At 35.6% G+C, this 14,268-nt stretch overlaps 1 protein-coding gene and 1 non-coding gene across 2 annotated transcripts in view; both read left to right on the top strand.

Annotated features, from left to right (window-relative positions):
* SMC4 (structural maintenance of chromosomes 4) overlaps positions 1-14,268 on the top strand; it is a 38,319-nt gene that overhangs the window by 9,851 nt on the left and 14,200 nt on the right. Inside the window, exons 6-16 of the mRNA XM_075546976.1 lie at positions 967-1,131; positions 1,411-1,538; positions 1,852-1,992; positions 2,642-2,792; positions 5,022-5,186; positions 7,297-7,530; positions 8,739-8,924; positions 9,435-9,596; positions 12,688-12,913; positions 12,995-13,074; positions 14,052-14,204. Coding sequence (XP_075403091.1) covers positions 967-1,131; positions 1,411-1,538; positions 1,852-1,992; positions 2,642-2,792; positions 5,022-5,186; positions 7,297-7,530; positions 8,739-8,924; positions 9,435-9,596; positions 12,688-12,913; positions 12,995-13,074; positions 14,052-14,204 — 1,791 coding nt within the window. The remainder of the gene's footprint in view (positions 1-966; positions 1,132-1,410; positions 1,539-1,851; positions 1,993-2,641; positions 2,793-5,021; positions 5,187-7,296; positions 7,531-8,738; positions 8,925-9,434; positions 9,597-12,687; positions 12,914-12,994; positions 13,075-14,051; positions 14,205-14,268) is intronic.
* Positions 7,715-7,844, top strand: LOC142447714 (small Cajal body-specific RNA 24). Its single transcript, XR_012784374.1, has one exon.

Consider the following 14,268-nt stretch of genomic DNA (forward strand, 5'->3'; position numbering starts at 1 on the left):
GTTCCACGCATTACAAAATTTACCCCAAATTTTTAAGACTTAGTCGTATAGTAAAGAAATGCTGAAAAAGGCATAAAATACTTACTGTGTATACTCAAATATAAGCCTACCCAAATATCAGCTGAAGTACCCAATTTTACCGCAAAAACTGCATTTAAAATGTGCCTGAAAACTCGGCTTATACACGAGTATATACAGTAACATTTCAAGAGTACTGCCCTTTCTAATGTGCCTATTTTCTTTTTTTGCTATTTTGCTGAAAATAAGAATTTGACTTTTTTACCTACTTGCCATTTTTTTGTTTTAGTAGAGCGCACAGGATATGTCTATGATAATTGATAGTAGTTTTATTGTCTATATTCAAATAATTTCACTCCACCATCAAACTAAATGGCTGCCTGGCGGTCATTAAGGTTATTAATGGTGGGTAAAAATTTTTATTAACCTTTTTCTAGTACCTGAATGAACTTCATGATTAAGCTACATGTAGGAAAATATTGATGGCAAGCAAAAATGTTGCAGTGTCTTATATAATTCTGCTTTTTTTTCCTAGTCAAAGCAGTCTATTTAGATTTCTTCAATTGTTGTTCGTTTCCCTTTTCAGTAAGACTGGTTTTAAGAAGTTAGAACCTTAAGATTGAGACCCTGTGTACCCCCAGCACTTAAGGAACACATAATAGCAAATTTAGTGAGAAAAATAACCATCATGGGACAAGGTTCCAAGTTTAACCATGAAAGATCTTTTGAAATTCTTTTTTAGAAAAGGATACATCATGTGAAATAGTTGGATAATCATTGAATTGTAGAATATATGAATACCTGGTTGAATTTGACTTACTAGAAAAGTTTATGATGAAATATTCTAGAGGAAGAATTTCTCACTTTGTAAGCTCGGTAAATCTCTAATATTTGATTTAGCTAAGGGTATATACAGTAGATGTATGAAATATGACATTTTTTTTTAAGGGTGAAGTTGAACAAATTGCTATGATGAAACCAAAAGGTCAAACTGAACATGATGAAGGTATGCTTGAATATTTAGAAGATATAATTGGTTGTGGACGCCTAAATGAACCTATTAAAGTCCTTTGTCGGAGAGTTGAAATATTAAATGAACACAGAGGAGAGAAAGTGAGTGAAAATTTTTTGTTGAAAATCAAGTGTTAATTTTCAAATTAGAGATGTTTCTGAATCAAATATTAAGCTATAACAAGTCATAATTACAGATAGTCTCTGGGTTGCAAACATACCCATTTATGAACAGCTCACGGTTGCCCTCATGCTGTATAAAAATGTTTCCTTGTTGACATATTCTCCCTGTTAATATCACTGAGCCTAGTCCTGGAGTATTTTTATTCAGATTACACCTTTGAAACGTGCTGTTGCAGTAGTCTTTCTCTTCTTTTGTAGTTAAACAGAGTTAAAATGGTGGAAAAAGAAAAGGATGCCTTAGAAGGAGAAAAAAACATAGCTATTGAATTTCTTACCTTAGAAAATGAAATATTTATAAAAAAGAGCCATGTTTGTCAGTACTACATGTGAGTATTAGTTTATAATTTTTTATATTTAAAAAATGAGCACTAAACTGAAAATTTTTTTAATATTGCACATGATAAAGTACATTGAAATTGGCATTTCAGTGTTAGCTACATTTTAAGTTGTGAGGTGGTTCGCGAAGTATATATGACTAAATGCCTTACATGTAAACGTTTTTAAAATTCATGCAATCGCTTATCTAATCTTGTTTCCATTGAACCCGTTTTGTTCCAAATTCTAGCTTTGTATCTGGATGCTTTTCCTCTCAATTTTAGAAATGGAGTTATGGGATCTCCCCACTTTAATTTCTTTCAGTTTTGATCTACAGAAAAGAATTGCTGGACTGGAAACTCAAAAGGAAAAAATTAATGAAGATACAAAAGAAATTAATGAGAAGAGCCGCATACTATCAGATGAAATGAAAGCTAAAAATAAAGCTGTAAAAGATGCAGAGAAGTAATTTTTTTAATTTTGGAAGTATTTAGATGAGTAGGTGTTAGTCATTTATTGCCAGTCTATTATGAGTATATTACATTTACTGGTAGAAAAGCAGTCTCCTTTTGTTAATAATAAAAAATAACCCTAAAAACTTTAAATTGCCCTTCAACCACTTCATTATTATTACAGATTAAATTCCAAACTTTGAAGTCACAAAACAATGGAGGATGCTACCCCCTAGTGACAGAACACAATAACACAAAACATTCCAGCAAAAATAGGCACATGACCTGACAGGTTCGTCCACAAACCTGATTCAGAGGCAGAATTTTAATTTTATTGTACCTCTCCCTGCCTACTCTGTCAATATTCAGTGACAACTGTGTCTTTTATGGTGTATATTGTTTTCTTTTTTATAGTTTAAAAATATTTTTAAACAATACAGTCTCTGTAAAACAATATTTCCCATTTAGTTTGGGGTGGCAACATGATGCTGAGTCACAGCATTTAATGGCTTCCTCATATACCAGGGACTGGGGAGATTGTGGATTGAAAGCTTTAAAATTCTTCCTTTGAAACATCTTTAAAGGAATTTCTCAGACAGAATATTTTACAGGCAAAAAAGATCTGAATAACCAAATATTGACAAATTTTCTTGCTTTCCTAGAAAACTGAACAAAATTACAAAATTTATTGAAGAGAACAAAGGAAAATTCACCCAGCTAGATTTGGAAGATGTCCAAGTTCGTGAAAAATTAAAACATGCTACCAGTAAAGCTCAAAAACTGGAAAAACAACTTCAGAAAGATAAAGAAAAGGTAAGTATTAGGGATAAGGAGTTAAAATTTTGTATCCAACTATCAAAACTCATTTCCTGTATTTTTTGTGGTCGTACTTGCCTCTTTCTAATTTAAGACACTGAGTAAAGTTTGAATATTAAAGTGTTTTACATGTTTTAAAGTTTATCTCTGACCATGATTTTTCTTGTCAAGATTAAACCTTATATTAATTATGCCATAGGTTCCCAAACTTCTTTGGCCTTCTCCCTTTTCAGAAAAAAATTTCTCAGTACCTTCAAGGCTATTCAAGCCCTTTAAATTGTATCCCACAGTCTGATATGGTGTCGTATCTGCTTTTCTAGTCCCCTGGATTGGTTCAACATCCCCTGGTGGGTAGTGACAAGCATTTTGAGAAACACTGCATTACACATTGAGTCCTAAAAGCTTATAATAGCACTGTAATCTACACTGCTGGGAAAACATTTACTGTGGTAAAATATCTTTTTTTCTTAGAGCAATAGTTTAAGAAGATACCTTTTTCCTTAGTATCATAGGCTATTTAAAAAACTAATCTGCCTCCTAAGAGGGTCAGTTCAGAAGTTCCCTCTTCAAAATTGAGGAAGGGGGAAATTGTTAAAGAGGATTGGTAGCTATTTTAAATATATTTCTTAAAGGTGACATTTAACCAAAATGTAGAGTGCCTAACCTATAGGGACAAGCCTCTAATCAATTACTTTGGGATTTATCATACATTCTAAATAGCTCTGCCATTAAATAGTAATATATATGATACTTATAGGAGCCTCTGGGTTCTTGGCTGCTGTCTAAAAGGTTACAAGTTTGCATCTACCCAAAATAACATCCCAGATGGAAGAAGACCTGGTGATCTGCTTCTGAACAATAAACCATTGAAAACCCCATGGAGCAAGCATCATCTCTACTCCTGACATACATGAGGTGGTCATGAACCAGGGCTGAAAATGGTGACTCTTCATAACTAAATTAGATTCAGAAAAGCTTTGCACCAAATACAGTAATTATAGTCAAATTTACGGTTATTTTCCCACAATATTCCAAATGTATTTGTTTGCAGAATATTTTCTACTCAGTACATCTAGCAAATTTTATGTGAATCCTTGACCACTGTTTTGGAGAAATTTGAAATTGGAACTAATCAGAATTTTTAAAAAATTAACAGGTTAGGAATCACCCCCCAACTGAACAATCTAGATTAAGTAAGACTTTTTTAAGGACATTAATTTTTTTAGTTAAAAAAGGTAGTTAAGTGATTCACGACTACTAACTGCAGATATTAATAGGAAAGGGGCCTCCGTTGTGCAGTGCTTAAAGTGCTCAGCTGTTAACCAGGTCAACTATTTGACCCCACGTGCTTGCTGCTCCTTGGGAAAATGTGAAGGTCTGTTTCCGTTAGATTAATAACATTGGGGGCAGTTCTGCTCTCCCTGGGGTTGGTGCTATGAGGTGGGAAGGACTTAAAATGTTGGTTTGGTTTAGATTCTCTGTGGAGTAAAATAATAGGCCCGGAGTGACTAGAAAAATCAAACTGAAAGATCTTAGGATCTGAGGAAGATTTAATGCAGCTGAAAATGATTATTAGAAGGTGTGGTGGGTAGTTTAAGAAATTACATGTACTGAGGTCTGTGACCTATAAGTCAGGTATATCTATAGTCACAGAAGCCTGATATTGGCAGTATCAGAGGAAAGAACTAAAGCCCTGCCAGGGAAAAATTTCTGAAAGAAGCAAGTTCTTAGAATTAGCTGTCCCATTATACCAGGGGTTCTCAACCTATGTGTCAAATGACCCTTTCAGGGGTCACCTAAGACCACTGGAAAGCAGAAATATTTCACAATATGTAATTACTTATTTTGTGATTAATCACTATGCTTTAATGGTGTTCCATTTATAACAATGAAAATACATCCTATATATCAGATAATTACATTATGACTCATAAAAGCAAAATTAGTTGTGAAATAGCAACAAAAAATAATTTTATGGTTGGGGTCACCGCAACATAGGAGGAACTGTGTTAAAGGGTCGCGGCATTAGGAAGGTTGAGAGCCACTGCATTAGAAAATGTAGAGATTTCAGTGAATAGTTAAAAACTACTTGTTGAAGCCAGCAGGTTCAAATCTAATTACAATGAAAAGGGTCCAACAGGACCCAGAAAAGTGCCTTCAAATAACTGTTATTATAGTAGGTATCCAAAAAGACTTGCTCATATTGATTTTTTTTTCTAATTTCAGGTTGAAGAATATAAAAGTATACCTGCAAAGAATGAGAGTGTGATAAGTGAGACAACAACTAGAAACAATATCCTAGAGAAGGAAAAAGAGAAAGAAGAAAAAAAATTAAGGGATGTAATGGATAGCCTTAAACAGGAAACACAAGGCCTTCAGAAAGAAAAAGAAGTAAGTTTGATGATCAATTTAGCATTTTTACTTGAAAGGTTTTGCAGTTACATTAAAGTAACTTTGCTTACGCTTTAGTCACACTGGCGTGTGAACCAATTTGAACCCCTTGTTCCTATGTATGGATTTATTTGCTTCAGATAAGTGAGATTATAGGGTATTTGTTCTGTTGTGACTGTGATGTTTTGACGTTTCGTCTGTGTAGCAAACGTCAGGATTTCATTTCTCCGTATGGCTAATATTCCATTGACTTATGTGCATGCAGTATGAATGAGATACATTCTCAGCTGTCTTTAAGAATTTTAGTTGGTTTACGTGGTTCTTTTTAACCTTAAGTTATTCCAAGAAAAGATGTGTACCACCTTTCGGTGATTTTTTTTTTTTAAGCAGCGAGTAAAGTGATTATGATGAAGGAAGTGTTCCAAGCTGGGAGTGGTTTCATTATTTCAAAGTGAAGGTAGATTTACACAGCATCAAAGTAGGATTTTAATTATTGCAGACTCCTGCTCAAAGCTGGTAGATGGTCACACCACATCCAGTCTCATGCTTCAAGTTCCTGAAAGCACACTATGCAGCTCCCATTCCAGGCTTTCTGAATCGCCAAAATTAAAAATTCTGGTCTGTTCTATTACACTTTGTCAGCTGCAAAAGAACCAGATCAAATCCCTGCATTGAAGGACAAATAAGAGTTGTCCATAAATAACCAGGGACCACCTGTACCACTCTTTGTGCATCCATTCAGCTATTGATAGAGAATTTAGTTGTCCTGTCTTAACGGCTATTGTAGAAAGTGCTGCAAAGAACCAAGTTCGGTACACTATCTGGTCCTATTTCGACTTCTGGTTATTTACTTAGGACTCGCTTTTCTGGCTCATGATACTTCTATGTTTGACTTTTTGAGAAACTTTTTCCGTGACTGTGCCTCTGACTGCATAGTGATTAAGTATTGAGCTGCTAACTGCAAGGACAGCAGTTCCAAACCAGCCACACTGGAGGAAAGATGAGGCTATTGCCTCCCATAAAAAGTTAAGAGCCTTGGAAACTCAAAGGGGCAATTCTGTACTATCCTGTAAGCCGGAATCAACCTAATGGCAATGAGTTTGAGTGTCACTTTACATTTATTCACAACAGATGGGAAATTCCAGTTTTATATATATCCACATCAAAAGCTTTTGATTTTTGTTTACCTTATATTGTCTTTTAGTAATTACTGTTCTGATGAGGCTTACGTAATATCTCATTGTTATTATTTGTGTCCTGGTGACACAATGGATTAAGCATTGGCCTGATAACCTGAAGGCCAGTAGTTCAAGCCCTCCAGCCCTTCTGCAGGAGAAAGGTGCAATCTGCTCTCCTTTGAAATGACCGCTTTAGCAAGCCTATGGAGCTCTGCCTTACAGGGTGCTTGTAAGTCAGTCTGCTAGTGACTGGTCAATGACTAATGAGGTTGAGCATCTTTTCATGTGCTTGGTAGTTATTCAGATAAACGCTTTGAAATATGTGACCAAGTCCTCTGCTCATATATTTAATTGTCTTTATGATGAAAGTATATGTATATTTCATCATAGACCTTTAGATCTCGGTCAGATACATGGTTTCTGAAATTTTCTTCCCAATCTGTGGGTTGTTCTTTATTAATAATAAATTTTTATGAGCGAAAAAATTCATTTCATTAAATCCCACTTACACTTTAACTACGTGTGCTTTTGTTATTTGATAGTCCATCATTGAGTTAAGACTAAGTCACAAGACCACGTCCCTATGTGTTAATGGCTTTGGTTTTCACATTCCAGCCCTTGGCCCATTTTGAAGGATTCAAATTCATTCATGTGCATATATTTGCCTATTTTTTCCAGTACCATTAACCATCTCTTTTTGTTTTAATCTCTAAAATAACCATACTAATATCTATTTCATAGGTCTGTTATTTAAAATCTATTATAAAAAGACTTAAACGATGAAGTGTAATAGAATGTTGGTTTTTAACATTAGTTTTTAGTTGTTTTAATTATGTTCAGCCAGTTCAGACTTACAATCAACCTAAAAGATACTTACGTGTGGTATTTGGTATTTAGATCAGTGAGATTAATTAAATTTATCATTTTAACAGAGTCGAGAGAAAGAACTTATGACTTTCAGTAAATCTGTAAATGAAGCACGTTCAAAGATGGATGTAGCCCAATCAGAACTTGACATCTATCTCAGTCGTCATAATACCGCAGTGTCTCAACTGAGTAAAGCCAAGGAAGCACTAATTGCAGCTTCTGAGACTCTCAAAGAAAGGAAAGCTGCAATTGGAGATATAGAGGCAAAACTGCCGCAAACCGAACATGAATTAAAGGAGGTAAATGTTTAAGTGTCTTGGGAACTTGTTAATCAACCTCGTGTTACAGAGAGAGGCTTCCCCAAAAAGGCTTCTAGAAAGAATGTTAGAAGGTTGTGTACCAAGGGGCCAGGAAAGAAAATGCCCCTGGTCACAGCGTCCTTGTTTAGGGCAAGCAGCCGTGGCCAAAGATTATACTCAGAAGTGGACATTTATTCTTACTCAGTTTCTTCTCAAGGTGAAGATAACTCTTTATAAATGTCCTAGAGAAATATAGTAGCTTTCTGTTCTCCCTTTGCAAGTCAAAAGGGCGGATCGTTCCACTACTGACACACACAGAAAGGTTAAGCTCAGAATAGAGTGGCTGTAAACCCCCACCTTAAGGAAAAGAAAAAAAAGATAGTATAGTTTTGTTGTTCACAAATTGTATGAATACACACATAAGTTTTTATCCATGAAAGGGTAAATGAAAAGTATATGTGCAAATGTGTTTACATATGTTGCTTTATATTTTTTGTTTTAAAATGTTGAATTTTTTTTCTTTATTGGAATTCCAAAATGTTATTAGGACAGCTAGTTAGCTTCTGTTTCCACCAAGGAGTTTTAATAGACTCTCCCATAATCAATGCTGTTCAGAGAGAAATTATTCTGAGATTAAAAGTCATTTTGATAGATGCACACTATTTAATCAAGGAGAATGTCATACACATGTAGAATTTAAATGTAAACAAATTACATCCAATAAATTCTTATACCTTCCATGGGGACTAGTTAACTTCTGGATTACTTGAATCTAGGTAGGAACCAAGAAATTGCAGCCAGAAAAAGCAGTTGCTGCTAGTTGAGAAATTAAAATTAAATTTGGTGGGGGTTGTTTTTGTTTTGTTTTCTAATTAAATTTGTATCTGTGTGATCTTATATACTATTCCTCGCGTTGGTGGCCTGACATTTTTGTCAATCAGACTTCTGAAGTGTTTTGTTATTTTCACAATTATATGTTGGCAGGTGTTTTGGGGTTGTGGGTTTTTTCCCTTTCATTAAATAAGTCAAACATACCATAGCTCTCCACACTCCTATCTGATGCCACATAGCCTATGTATGCTTGGGATTAAAGCAGAAGTTAAGAAGTGGCCAATGCTTCTGCACATTTATAAGGTGCCAAATTGTAATTTCCATAGCCTGGTTCTAAAGACCTAATGCTTCCAGGACTCCTTACCTTTTACCTCTAGAAAGAAAAAGAACTTCAGAAAATTACACAAGAAGAAATAAACTTTAAAAGTTTGGTTCGTGATCTTTTCCAAAAAGTTGAAGAAGCAAAGAGTGCTTTAGCATCAAATCGAAGTAGGGGGAAAGTCCTTGAAGCAATAATCCAAGAAAAGAAATCTGGCAGAATTCCAGGAATATATGGAAGACTGGTGAGTAGATTTGTTCAGGCAACATTTTCCTTTTTTTTCTCTCTGCAAGAAAATCATCTTAAATGTTCTTATTTGACATTAAGAAGTTACATTTATTTCTATTTATAGTTGTGAACACTTAATTTTAAAGCATTTTCCTGTTTTAAATACCCATAGTTGATACATTTTTGTGGTATTGATTCTCACTTTAGAGTAAATTGTTCTTTTTAGTTTGGGGTGATTACACACACTGATTCTAAATATATGTGACTAAAAGAATTAGTGATAAACACATTTAAATAACAAGCTCTTTTCATGTTTTTATTAAATTATTCTGGGCTTTGTACTATTGTAGAGAAGGGTAACGAGAGTTTATGAGGAAATCAGCATGGCATGTGGTAGAAACAGTGTTAGGTTTCAGATCTTCATTTTACATGTTTTCATAGATCCTATATGATTAGTACAGAAATTATTTTTTTCTTCATTTCTTGATAACTGCAACTTGAATTATTCCTCCCTCTTTATTATTAGGGTGATCTAGGAGCCATTGATGAAAAATACGATGTTGCTGTTTCATCTTGTTGTCATGCATTAGACTACATTGTTGTTGATTCTATTGATACAGCTCAAGAATGTGTAAACTTCCTTAAAAGACAGAATATTGGAGTTGCAACTTTTATAGGTTTGGATAAGGTAAGTGTTTATCATAAGCTGCCTATAATTTAATTTTCAAATGGCAGTGTCTCCCTTAGAATCTTACCTGTTCATTTACCCAGTGAGCACTTGGTAAAACTTGAAAATTATTTTAATTTCAGTTTACACAGTTGTAAAAAAAATTAAGTGTTTTTAAAGCAGCATACATTCAAATGTTAGTAGCTGATGATTTACAAATTTTATGTCATCAACATCTGATAAGATTTTCTGTTGACAATTGAATTTTTTTTGACAAGCCACTACCCTATGTACAATAAATGGAAATGCTGCGTACATCTATCTTCAAAATTGCGTGCTGGAGCTTATGCAACCACTATGTCACTCCATCTCCTTGAGGGTTTTCAACTTTTCTTCTGACCCTCTACCAAGAGTGACTGGCCCCTCCTAGTAACATGTCCAAAATAAATGAAATAGAGTACTATTTCTAAGGAGCATTGTGATTATTCTTTCAAGATAGATGTGTTTGTTCTTTTGTCCACGGTATTTCATTTTAATGGTATCTTTCAAGGAGCCCTGGTAACATAGTGTTTCCACGTTGGGCCACTAACCACAGGATTATCAGCTGCTTTTTTGCAGAAAGATAAGGTATTCTACGGTCTCAGAAACCCATGGAGGCAGTTCCACCATCTCCCCTTTGGTCCACTATGAGTCAGAATCGACTGGCATTGAGTTTGGTTTGGTTTTTGGTTTAATATTTTTCACCAGCACCCTAATTCAAAAGCAACAATTCTTCAGCCTTTCTCTTTGATTTTTTTTGGAGCCTGACTCAAAATTAACACTGTGAAATTCACTTAATTTTAACATATCCAATTCATAGATTTTCGTATTTTCCGGGTAGGTCAACCAGTAAGCATTCTACCTTTTGCTTATGGGTTTTCTCTACCTCTTACTCTTCTTTGCTTTCATATTTTCTAATAGCCATCTGCATTGGTCTGGGTTATGTAGAGAAACAAAGCCAGTGACATTTCTTATATGTATGAGAAAGAACTTTCAGGGAGACACTGGATAGGACAGGATATGACAAAATAATTTATAAATTATCAAGGGCTCATGAGGAAGAGGGGAGCAGGGAGGGAGGGGAAAAAAGAGGACTTGATGCAAAGGGCTTAAGTGGAAAGCAAATGCTTTGAAAATGATTAGGGCAAAGCATGTAAGTGCTGTATACAATTGATGTATGTATGGATTGTGGTAAGAGTTGTATGAGTCCCTAATAAAATGTTTTTTAAAAAAAGAAAGAACTTCATAGTAACAAGTCTGAATCAGTCCAACTCAAGTTCATGTGTCTGGTGATAGCTGAAACCCTCTTCAGACGCATAGCTGCAGATTGTAACGCAGGCTTGGCTCCTGGGGTCAGTCAACAGCCTCCCCTGGAGGCAGACTTGGAATCCAGTTTGAAAGAAGATAAAGGACCTGAGAAAGAAGTTCTGATTGCATTTTATTAAAAGGCCACCTATCCAAGGAATCATGATAAAACTGATTGGTTGGACCCCCTCCTGACATTTCCACATTTGTTCAAGTTGCCATCACATCTACCTGCCATACTACCCTAATGGATGTGAAATAGTATTTATTCCTGGTTTACAACCCGCCCCTCCCCAAAGGGATTCAGCATCTTTTTTGTGTAGTTTTGCCCATTTATTTCTCTTTACAGAAATAATCTCAGAAATCCATTACCATTGTTGTTTGTATTCTAGATCAACTGTTCTCATTCAGTGGGTTGTGACCCCTGTGGGGGTCTAACAACCCTTTTTCAGAGGTTGCCTGATTCGTAACAGTAGCAAAATTACAGTGATGAAGTAGCAATGAAAATAATTCTGTGGTTGAGGGGGTCACCACAACTTGAACTGTATTAAAGGGTGTCAGCATTAGGAAGGTTGAGAACCACTGCTCTAGATATAGGCTCCTTTTTAGATGCTCTCATTGAGTTGATGCTGACTCAGTGAACAATATAGGGCAGGGTAAAACTGCTATGAATTTCTGAGTCTTAATAAAGGAGTGGAAAGCTCCATCTTTCTGAGGACCAGCTGGTGGTTTTGAATATCTGGTCTTGCGGTTAGCAACCTAATTCATAACCACCGTACCACCATGGCTTCATTGCAGTGGATATATGGAACACACAGACACATTAATGATTATAGGAGTTATTACGGAAATTACGCAAATGGAAAATACTTGATATAGTCAGTACATGTTATAAAGTTCTTTGACTCGATGCCAAAGGAACATACACTGTACGCCTCAGCTGAAATTCCATTCAGGCTGTTTGCTGAGTTGAGGCATCCCATTCCACAAGCCAGGATCTTGCCCAGAAGCATTCAAATTTATTTGGTTCATGGAGTAGGAAGGAAGTCCACCACTTTGTGTCATGCTCTGCCTCTTGGCTCTACTGTTGATCCTCTCTTGGACCTAAGAGGTTTATTGCAAAGGCATCTCAGGATCCAGAGGATGTGCTCCACTCCAGATTCATGGTAGTATAGTATAGATCAGTGCTCCAGTGAATCTAGTTCATAGTCAGTGATTCATCGATAGATCCCCAGAGTATCTTTCCCCATCTTATTACCCAGGCCTATGTAGGAAAAGGTCATTTGGTGGCAATTAGAAATTTTGGCTATAAGAGTCACATAATTCCATGCCCTTGCAGTGTGTTTGCCCTAATTTTATATTTCAAGATGGTTTGGACTGTTCTTGATTCCTATTCTGGTCCATGTAAATTTTAAGGTCAGCGTAGCTCATTGGCTGAGGCTCTTGCAACAATTTTCTAAGTGGAATTCATTTTTAGTTTAATTGTAATGTAGAAAAACACAGATTTGTTTATTGTGTCTTATTACCTTGATAAACTTGCTTATTTTAATGGTTTGTGGGGTCTTAGCAATTTTCTATATTATATAATCTTATCTGTAAATAGTTAAGTTTTAGAGTAAGTTTTTTAAAAATTAAAATACAGTAAAATATTTGTACTCATTTGGATAGATACTCAAAACCTTGTGCTCGGCTTCTTATATTTTGCACGTTTATTACGAAAACACCTAGAAGAAATATTACACTTAGGTTTTTTCTTTCTTTCTTTTAGATGGCAGTATGGGCCAAAAAAATGAACAAAATTCACACTCCTGAAAATACTCCTCGGTTATTTGATTTAGTAAAGGTAAAAGATGAGAAAATCCGTCAAGCTTTTTACTTTGCTTTACGGGATACCTTAGTAGCTGACAACTTGGATCAAGCCACAAGAGTAGCATATCAAAAAGATCGAAGGTGGAGAGTGGTAACTTTACAGGGACAAATCATAGAACAGTCAGGTAAAAGAGGTGGTTTTCTTCTTGTGGGTTTTAATGTGGTGGGGTCAAGAATCTAAGGCTCACATTTCTCCCTTTGTCCAGGTACGATGACGGGTGGTGGAGGCAAAGTAATGAAGGGAAGAATGGGTTCTTCAGTCAAGGCTGAAGTCTCTGAAGAAGAGGTTAGTATAGTGTGTGACGTTACATCGTGGGGGCTGCTTTGTTTTTCTTTTTTGTCTATTGAATTAAGTATACAAAGACTCTCAAACTAGATTAACATTCTTCTCTCTAAATGACTGATAGATAAGCTGTGACTTGTTTTTTGGTTGTGTTTTCTAAAACCTTTAATATGCGTTCACAATCTGAAAAACATATACTCCATATATCGAGTATAAGCCAACTCGACTATCAGCCAAGGCACCTAATTTTTCCACAAAAACGGCATTTAAAATGTGCTGGAAAATTCGGCTTAAATAAGTATGTACTCAATATATTATTCAATTATTACACTTAATGTGGGTATGTTATAATGTACTGAGCCAATTTTCCATTTGGCTTTTTAATTTTTTCCCCCATAATTGTTGAATTACATAATGCTTTTGTTCTATTTCAGAGTAATCCTTTAAGGCAGTGGTTCTCAACCTTCCTAATGCCGCAACCCCAGTTCCTCATGTTGTGGTGACCCCCGCCCCCAACCATAAAATTTTCATTGCTACTTCATAACTTAATTTTGCTACTGTTATTAATCAAGCAACCCCTGTGAAAGGCTCGTTTGACACACACCCACCCAAAGGGTTAAGAACCCACAGGTTAAGAACCGCTGCTCTAAGGTATGATAGCAAAGACTTCTGGTTCATGTTTCCAAATTCTATTTCAAAAGCTCTTATTCTGTATTTTGTTTACATTTTCTCTAGGAATAAAATGTATAGGAAAAAATTCTGTGTCCATTTTTATCCTCAGAACCCTGTGTATGCTTGTTCCTCAACTTGAGAACACATTAGGTTACCTGTGTGCCTGTTCCTTGAGTGCCTAACCTTTCCCACTCCTCTTGTACTTTGAAATGTACTTTATGCCCAGATTTTAACTTTGTGAATTGACATGGCTGTTCATCAGAAATTACTTTGGGGGGAAATTTAGTTCACTGATATGATTCTTTTAGGTAAGTAAAATGGAATCACAGTTACAAAGAGACTCTCAGAAAGCAACGCAAGTCCAGGAACGGAAAGTACAGCTTGAAGAAGCGATCATTAAATTGCGGCATAATGAACGAGAAATGAAGAATACATTAGAAAAGTTTACTGCAAGCATCCAGGTATTCTTTTTTCGTTGACATTAGCTGATGAATCTGTTGGAGATCACAGCAATTTTGGCATAAC

Source organism: Tenrec ecaudatus, chromosome 4, assembly GCF_050624435.1.
Source record: "Tenrec ecaudatus isolate mTenEca1 chromosome 4, mTenEca1.hap1, whole genome shotgun sequence".
NCBI lineage: Eukaryota > Metazoa > Chordata > Mammalia > Afrosoricida > Tenrecidae > Tenrec > Tenrec ecaudatus.